Raw genomic sequence first — 9,395 nt, 5'->3', positions numbered from 1 at the left:
ATGCCTTTTCTCTTCCACAAAGTTCAGTAAATTTCATGACGCACATCTCTCTCAACACTTTCAGCAAATCCATTCTCTGCACATCGCCATCAAAGACTTGACCATCGATCTCGTTAAGCCCTACAATCCTTGAAATTACAGGACTCTTGAAATCATCATTGCTATTATCCTAGTTTCACTTTTCCTCATCCGTTTCTGGACCACGTCTTCTTCAAGTTCCCGCCCACCCACGAAGAATTCCCAACGTGACCACATGGCCCTCCAAGTACTCCAAACAGTCCTCGTCTCAGGTTGCTCTCTCTGGACCGCGCGATACGTCAAGGTCGTCAGGCATGTCTCCAATCATCGTGCCGGATCCATGATCATTATTCCTTTAAGCATGCCCCTGCAGGACATATGTGATGGCGTCATCGAGCTTCAGCTTCGCGATCCTCTATACGATCTCGAGGACCTGATAGATCAGGCGTCTGTGCATATCGCTGTTCCGTCATTCTGAATGTCGAGTAGAAGTGGTGGGTAGAATATCTGGATCGAATGGTGCGTCTACATATCACTGACGCGTGCGTTGAACGACTATTCGCCAGTTACATAGAGACGTCTCAAGTGAGTATATGCGCTCTTGTCGTTTCAGGAACATTTTACTCCTACGCATATATGCTCGTGTTTGAATATATTTAATATCTGAAGAGCTACGACGGCGTTGATTCTTCGAATTTCACAGTCACTAACGCACAACATAACAACGGACTGATTCACCCACTCGCAAGAGCACCTCCGAAGACCATGGGACTATCATCAACCTCAACAGCCATCCGCTCATGCACTTGGCTACTACCCAGCTTCTCCAAGGTTCCCACACCACTTTGTAATTTACCTCCCCCTCCAACCATACGTCCTTCCTCAGCATGAAGCATATCCTCTGCCTCACCCCCTTCCGGTCAGCGATGCTCCGCACTTCAAATTATTGGCACTCACAAACACATCGGCGGCATACGTTGATACGCTCGCTGCACTATCAACCAAGCTTACATACAATCCTGTAGCAAAATAGTGCATTGACGAGCTAGACATCAAGGGCTGCCGTAAATGGGGGCTAATGCTGGAATTCAAGGCAGTTCTCGTGCGGAGGGATTGTCTTGGAAATCCGTTGATTGTATGCGTTTGCCGTGATATTTCTTCATTTTAGTCACTGTTGCCCAACGACACATCTCTGTTTCTTGTCGCTTTGCATGCGCTCAATACAGCACAAATCTTAGTGTATCAGGAGCTTACTTACAAGTCGCAAAATCATTGTCTCACGAATGTTGTTACATTCAGCACAATAGATCAACATCGGGACTCGTTTAAATGCATCCCGAACATATAGGTCCATACAGAAGCCCTGTTGTACTGAGCCAGGGGATCATCAATATCAGTGGGGCGTTGACAAACGTCGAATGTTCTTACCAGACATCGAGCAAATCTCGCAGAGGTTGCTTATTTGAGTATGAGCTAGCGAGTGATAGAACAGAAGACAGCCGATGGAACGTTGGAACTCGGTTAAATGTTTGAAAAGCACCAATATTAATATTGGCCAGCGGCGGATAAAGAGGAAAAACGTCAGCGGCATGTTAAGTAAGGTTAATAAGTTTCGATATCTCCTGATGATTAGGCGAAGACTTGATGAAATCAACAACTTTTGCAGATTGCGGGGCTGGCAGCATGAGCTCGTCATACACAAAGGTGGGGATAGCCGTTCCTGTCAGGGAAGTGCGCTGAGCCAGAGGATCGTCGATACTCGTTAGTAGAGTCGAGGACCGTTGATAGGGTGTCACATTCCATAGGTCAAGCGCAGACTCATGAACACCATAGGAATAAATACGGATGTTGGCGTCTGAATCGGGGGACGAAATAGTAAGTAGTCTCAGTGATGCTCAAGTGCAAAGTCTTCAACGCACTGTGACCGTAACCTGAGGTAGTCAACTGCGCAGGTAAAGGTACTTATTTCTGTAGGCGAGTTGAGGCTAGAACCAAGAGCAGCGCAAAACAGGTACTTACATCAATAACTAAGCGTCAACAAAATCCCATCCAAAATCCTGACAGCATCCGGCACGTTGAATATCTTGGACTATAAACTACAACGCAGCTGGGACACTACATGAATCAATGACATCAGAACCCGTTTAAACAAGTGAGAAAGGAAGAGAACGAAAGGAGGGAAGGAAGAGAACGAAAAAGTACTCACCCATCAATCCCGCCTGATGCACGATCACGAGCCTCTTCGTCCTACCCATGCTCTTTACAACAGGTTCTATGACCAATGATGATATCGTCCGGAAATCGATCAATTCGATCTGGTGCTGTGTAGGGAAGGATGGTGAGGGAGGCTGACGGGGAGTTGAGGAGATGGAGGGTAGATTGGGGTGCCCCATGTGAAGGGGGTGAGATCGGATCCTGGGATGAGGGAGATGATGGTGTGTTCATCAATTGAGACTTATTCTGTGGGTGAGGTTAGTAGGTCTGTACATAGAACAGTTTGGAGGGTAAAGTACCTGACGAACTTCGAACTCTATAAAATAACTGGGTTTGAATCATGGATGGCGGAGAGGACTTGGATCGGAAAGACAATCTAGCGGTTCAAATTTTTCGTTATTGGATCAGTGATATGACGGGACAGGACAGACCCTGAGACCAGATGCGCCCATGAACAACCCTTCAGGGTTCTATGTGATATAGCCCGCCATAGTACACAGCTACGGTCGGGGTGCGTACGTTGGCACGTCAATACCTGGGCAGTAGCGAAACTTTGCAACTGAGATTCCAGTGGTGGATAGAGTCTGCGATGTTGTTGGATTGTCCATGACGTCGAGGAAGGTGAAGTTGATGTCTGCAAGCAGTAAGTACGCTGTTCGCGTCTAACATGACCCAAACATGTGCAAATAAAGACGTGCGTTCTGATCCTTCGAATTCCAAATACTGTAACGTGAGCATCGCTGCACCAGTGCTTGCTCTCAACAACGGCGAGGTTTCCAGATGCAACCTTTTGCCCGATTAACCCACTTCGGCCATCGATAAGGTTCCAGTCTGAATATCGATATACTAGACTCTAGTCCAGCCGATCGATAATGGACACTTCAAAACACATGTTCAGCAGCTGCCTGTTCATCTCGTACCATTCACCACCTTTTTCGTTACCGAGAAACCTCTAAATACTCAGGCTCGGCTCTCCTTCCAATTTACTCGTTGAATGAAGACCAAGCTCCTCGGAAGAAACAATGGGCCCGGGGATTGCTGACGCGAAGTCATTCGGTAATGTATGGACGTTCGCCATTGCAAGCTAGCCTGTAGGGATTCGCAAATTTGCCATTCTTCACATACGGTATGCTGACTCTGCAACAACCCTATCGGGTTATTTTCGCGTTTTCGCAGTACTAGCAAGTGTGTCATGATTCCACCCTCGCCTGCTTATGGTTCCCCAACAAAGTGTCCTGTCTCGCAATTCCACCTGCCCACTGCTGTGCCATCGAACAGAATATTGATGTTGTTGCAAGAAGACGACGTCTGCGACGGCCTCCCCAATCCACTCAAATTCATGCTTCGGAGTTGGTTGATCGGGCTGCGGTGGGGTGGAGCTTCCGCAATGTTCGATATCGCCATGGATTCGGTCGACATAGCACGCTTCGGTAAGCGTGTTATGTTTTCTCTGGCTCTGACACAGTTCTTAGTGATCAAATATGAAGGGAACAGTGAACCAGTACTCACCAGTTCTTTCGCTGGTGATAGCAAACTAGCAACGGGGCCGAGTCTTACATTTGTCGTAGGCATAGATCTTAGGAGGCTCCACTAATTGTCAGTTCGTAGGTTCGATGTTTTGCCCAACCACAACTCCCCATGCGTAGATCTTTACGATTATTTATAAGTCCAGTCATGCTAGCGTGCCGAACATTTCGGGGCGCATGTGAGGGCAGACGCAGTGATAGCCCAGATCATTGCTTTTCATTCCGATCAATTGGTTTGAGTCTCCGTATTCTTGTGATTCTGCACGCACTTAATGTCTCTTTTCCCACCAGAATCTTAACGATAATCCAACTTGTTGTATCCACTGGGGCTCATGGCTAGTGATACGATTGCGTATTCGAATGCAACGAGAGTTTGACATGGAACATGAGTTCATTAGACTTCTTAGCTGCGTTATCATCGAGCGTGTGTTCGTTCTAAGTTACTCGTCAGCATTCGGCGTTTGTACAAAGTCTCCTCCACGTTTGGTTTAAATCATCGGATACCTCCATATATCCAAGATTTTGAGTGCGCAACTCCGAGTCCCGCGTGCCTCGAGGTCTTTTTTGAGTTCTGGCCTACTCCTTTTCGGGTTGCCTCCTATTTCAGTGTGCGTTCTTATATTCTCCGACACGACATTCAACGCCACTTAAGTACAGCCTTTTGGTATTCCATCACTGCGGGCTTTGGAGATATGGCGTAACGGATGATTTCAAGCTTTTTATTTTTACTTTCGGATATAATACTAAGTCATGTACCTGCAGGAAGCTATTTCACCCCTGACGCTGATGTGCTGAAACTTTGCGCCCATCCATCTGTGCCAGAATGGTACACATTTCTTATCACATTCGTGTTCTCGTTCATCAGTTTCATCTCCTCTTGCCTCACTTGAAGCATTCATTTCCCCCCACGTGAGACCTTCTTAGACATGCTGGCGGTGATGTGTACGGCCTGGGGCAGATCAGGCCGGTCCGACCTATTAGCCGGCCTGACATGGCCCTCTTATCCCCACACGTGGAGTTTTATATTTGTATCCAAGAAGAAGCAGCAGCCCGCCACAGCGGATCGTAGAGACACGCTTGTCATCCAAGTCGGTCACAAATAGACCATAACCGGAAAAAGCATAGCAGTGGTGAGCGCCAGTGCGGCTATTCATATTCGCTTATGATAAGGGCCTCTTATGTTCAGCGTCTAATGAACGAGGAGACAATATAAAAACGAGTCTGCAGCTCAGCGCATGATGCCTCTGCCAAGCCTTCCTCGACTTGGAGTAAAATGGTGTCGCAACTCACTCCGGTCACGTCGCCACCCACTCCAGTGCACCAGCCAACTTCATGCATCACACAACTATCACAAACATTTGAAGGTCATCACGATTCCATCTCTGTAGTTGCAACGTTGCCCAACACGCAGCGTATGGTCACCAGTTGGAAGGACAAAACACTTTATCTGTCGGATTTGACGACGAAGAAGGTATTGAAACGTCTGGTAGGGCATCCCAGTGACGTGTCTGGATTGGCGGTATCACGGAATGGGAAATTCATAGCAAGCTGTGATATCACTGGAGGTATCATTCCCTGGAACGAAGAAGGTGTTTGTCTCATTAATGATGCCCGGGGAGCCGGGTTCACTAAAACCAAGTTCGCTGCCCAAAACGGGTCCACTGCGTCCATTACTTCCCAAAACGGGTCCACCACTGCACACAACGGGTCCACCACTGCCCATAACGGGTCCACCACCCCCCACAACGGGTCTACCACTCCCCACAACGGGCCCGCCACTCCCCACAATGGATCCACCACTCCCCACAATGGGTCCGCCACTCCCCACAACGGGTCTATCACTGCCCAAACTGGTGAATCTGTCGCTCGTCAACTCATCACAGCCCACCAGTCCAGTGAGGTCTACATATCGCTGGACTTTTCTGCAGATGAGACAACTTTGGCGAGTGCGGGTGACCGTGTGGTGAAGTTTTGGTGTACAACTACGTGGAAGGAAAGAGAAGATGCAATCCATCTTGATGCAGTTGTCCACTGTGTTCGGTATTCGTCATCTGGCGAACGTCTTGCCATTGCCACAGAGAACAATATCTGCATTTATAACTCAGCAACTAGGCAGCGCATCGAAACGCTCAGGGGCCACTCAGGTGGTACCTTCACACTTACATGGACGCTCCAGGGAACGTACCTTCTCTCAGGGGGCGGTAAACGCGATCCTACCATTCGAGTATGGGATGCATCGAACTGGAACGAGATAGACACCTTCCGTGGTCACACTGACAATATCAGCGCCATTGCTGTTGATGAGTCCAGCACCCTCATCACTTCCACATCTTGTGACAGCAGCGTCCGCCTCTGGCCGTTCCCGAATCAATCCAACATACTCGAGGTCTCAGCCGGCGGGTTTTGTGTCACATTCTTCAGTGGAGGCGATGACCGGAAGATATCACAGTGGGTACTACCCTCGACGGGACTGGTGTTGGTATGTTCCCGTTGATTTCTCATGTTTTTGTCATCTCATCTCGCGAGTTCTAGACGAAGACTCAAGTGACAGTTAGTCAAAAGGCATGTTCCCATTATCGACTCTCATAACGCAATTCGAGCATACCGCAGATCGTCATCCTCGACATGTCGGCGGCCGCCCGTACTGCGTGCATTTCTGGAGACTTGTCTACGGCTGTGGAGATATTCACACAAGAAACAACGGCAAATACCAGCAACTACGTCTGCTTCGGGCACCGTTCAATTATTTATGCACGCATGCGTGATTGGGAGTCCGCGCTTAAAGATGCTATTCATGTGAGTTCTATGGACTAATACCAGACCCCTTCAGATATACTAACTTGGATCGTGACATAGTCCATTAGCATTCAAAAGTCGTCGATAGGCTACATGTCTAAGGGCATTGCCCACTACGGGATGGGGCAGATTCGGGAAGCGAGTATTTCATTTGATCTCGCGTTGAGATTGACGACTGGAGACTCAGCAACCCACCATCTTCTTTTTTTGATCAAGGTGGGCTACATTTTTCTTACATGCTCCGTGTTTCATTGTGATTGTAAGGCTATTGCAACATTCAATACAAATGCACATGAAGAAGCAATTATGTCTGTTAATAACATGGCCGAGGTTTCTCTCAATGCCGATCTTCTTACTTGTCAAGTCGTACAAGCGAGTATAAATTCTTGTTCGTGTTCTGAATCTGAGACTGATTGTTCTGCGCCTCACGCATCAGATATACTTTTACGCTGAAATGGCACTCGCTGCCTCGAAAAGCAACATTCACGACAAAGCCATGGAGTACATCGATTCCGCTATCGAAATCGCTAACAGCTGTTCCCTTCAAACAATGGACTTTTCTATCTGCGCGGAATTCATTGTAGTACGTTCGTTCAATACACGACTGAACGTGATATGTGTACTCAACCGCGTTTTTTGCAGATTTTCGGGTGGGACCTCAAGTCGTTGTGGCACACCGTAAAGAAGTATAAATGTCTTGTCCTCTTCCGGACGTGTAGCATCAAAGCACTCGAGTACTACCTATCACTGATGGAAGAATGTGACAAAGCTCAGAAGGCCAGCCTACGTGCTTGGTTCGCTGGTGAGTCTTTTCAGTCATGTCAACCATGTTACCGTCCTCCGCAACTGATGGATTGGCCAAAGAAGAAGCCAAGGAGAAGCAGCATGTAGCTGAGACACAATCAGCGACAGAGGCACAGGCGAGAGAAACCACAGAAGATGAAGCCAAAAAAGCGATCTCAGAAATCAAAGTCGCTGAAATAAATGCGGAGAGAGAGAATGCAGAAGATGAAGCCGACAAAGCGAGCTCAGAGATAACACTCGCCGAAGCGGATGGAGAGAGAAAGGACGCAGAAGATGAAGCTACTGAAGCGAGCTCAGAAAGAAAACCCACTGAAGCAAGTACGAAGAGAAACACCGAGGTGGGCAGTGCTGCGGATGATGAGACGCGGAAAAAGATCAAAAAATCAGTCCGTCGTCTTACAAAGAACCGCGGATGTTCCCAAGGATATGTTTGGGTCCCAGCTTCGATTGGGTTTTTTTCGTTTTTGTTTTTTTTTTGTATCCAGTTTTACTCGTTGAGAGAGATACTCTCTTTAGGACATAGTCTAATGGGGCCCCTTGTGTCCCATTTCGCATCCCTGGAGCTACAAATGCCCTGGTGTGAGGCATGCCCCCACCTGTCCGCCGTTCCTGCAAGCCCTTCGACTGGTTTAAAGTGCACGGGGGGTGGAAATAGCATTTCTAGTGAAGGGTTGGCTGAAATGGGTGGCTCGGATGGTTCGAATAGCCATCATCAGCGAATCGCCTATGAAATTATGTTCGATTACTGTTAAATTGTGATTGCACTGTAATGGGATCACTGCTTGCGGCATTTAATTATCAAGGAAACCCAGTAAAAACTGAACATCGCTTTCAGGAAGCTCGGTAGGGTTCTGGGTAAGACTAAGCTGAGAAACGGAGCTGAGCAATACTCGGCACACAACAGCATGAAGTCAGACATCCAAACGATGGCACTGGTGATTTGCGGGGAAAGCTGCGGAAAGTCGTACATTAGTAGGTAGAGTAGAAAATGGAACCGTGATATATGTTCTGGATCGTAACGAGTGGTAGATGATCCCCCAACCCCGGGCCGTATTTCAGCCGACAGAGATCGATGAGGTTGTAAAATAAAACAAAAAAACCAAGTCCCTGCAAGACCAATGTCATCAGGAATAGGTGGCTCCGGGGTGAAGGCTGAGGCTGAGCGACTTGGGGAGGAGGAAACTTCCACTGCGTAGATTTTTACGATCATGCCGGGAAGCCATTTCACCTTTGACGCTGATGTGCCGAAACTTTGCGCCCATTTATCTGTGCCAGCATGGCACACCTTTCTTATCATGTTCGCGTCCTCGTCGGTTTCATTTCTTCGCCCATCTGTACCTGCCGCCGATAAATCTCCATGAGATCCTCGGGCTGGAAGATAGCACAGGATAGCACCTTGCGCCAGAAGTGGGACTTTGTATGTGATGGAGGTTACTGCTTCACTTGAAGCATTTGTTCAATCTTCCCTCACGTGGTCCTTCTTTCTCGTTATAAACTTACAGGCCAGGTCAAGCCAGACCTGATTAGGTGAGGCCAGAAACATCGCGTTTTATCCACACGCCCAGAGCTTTGTATTTTTTCTTCGGGAAGAAATCGCAGGGAATCGTGGACACGCCTGTCACCTAAGTCCCAACTTTCTGTTTCTTCATGTCTATGATACGGATCAAATGGATCGAGATTAATGCCGGTGGGTGGTAGTCGGTTCGGGTTCTTCTGTAGGCCGTAGCTTCACATTAAGGAAGGCGCCCTAATGCCCAGCTAATTGACATGGGTCTAGATCATGATCCATGAAATGTCATTTGGCCCTGGTTATAGTCAGTAAGCTTCGCTTCAGCATTGCCTCAACATATCTTCCGAGTCAAATATTCTTGGAACACCTTATGTAGATGCCGCTGAGAGCTGAATCGTCGTGTTGTGTGGGCAAGAAACGAACGACTCTGTCGAGGAAGTCGTGACATTGAACTTTGGAAAGTCGCGACGACGTTGACCGGCGCCAGACACGACCACGGTGATCCGGGTATGTTGAACTTCCGAAGG

General features: G+C 48.0%; 2 protein-coding genes across 2 annotated transcripts; one reads left to right on the top strand and one right to left on the bottom strand.

Moving 5' to 3' along the window:
* Positions 1-496, top strand: BJ212DRAFT_1305663 (uncharacterized protein; the record flags this gene model as incomplete). Its single annotated transcript, XM_041333773.1, has 2 exons — positions 1-26; positions 142-496. 2 exons carry the CDS (start codon positions 1-3, stop codon positions 494-496), a joined length of 381 nt encoding a protein of 126 aa, XP_041185653.1.
* Positions 497-2,111: 1,615 nt separating this feature from the next.
* Positions 2,112-2,896, bottom strand: BJ212DRAFT_1403026 (uncharacterized protein). The gene is made up of 3 exons (XM_041337367.1): positions 2,664-2,896; positions 2,532-2,608; positions 2,112-2,478 (listed from the first exon to the last, which is right to left on the bottom strand). Exon 3 carries the CDS (start codon positions 2,409-2,411, stop codon positions 2,163-2,165), a length of 249 nt encoding a protein of 82 aa, XP_041185652.1. The 5' UTR covers positions 2,412-2,478; positions 2,532-2,608; positions 2,664-2,896; the 3' UTR covers positions 2,112-2,162.
* Between the last annotated feature and the right edge of the window lie 6,499 nt (positions 2,897-9,395).

This window comes from Suillus subaureus (genome assembly GCF_016647635.1).
Source record: "Suillus subaureus strain MN1 chromosome Unknown BJ212scaffold_162, whole genome shotgun sequence".
NCBI classification, from domain to species: Eukaryota; Fungi; Basidiomycota; class Agaricomycetes; order Boletales; family Suillaceae; genus Suillus; species Suillus subaureus.
This window is presented reverse-complemented; position numbering and strand designations above follow the sequence as displayed.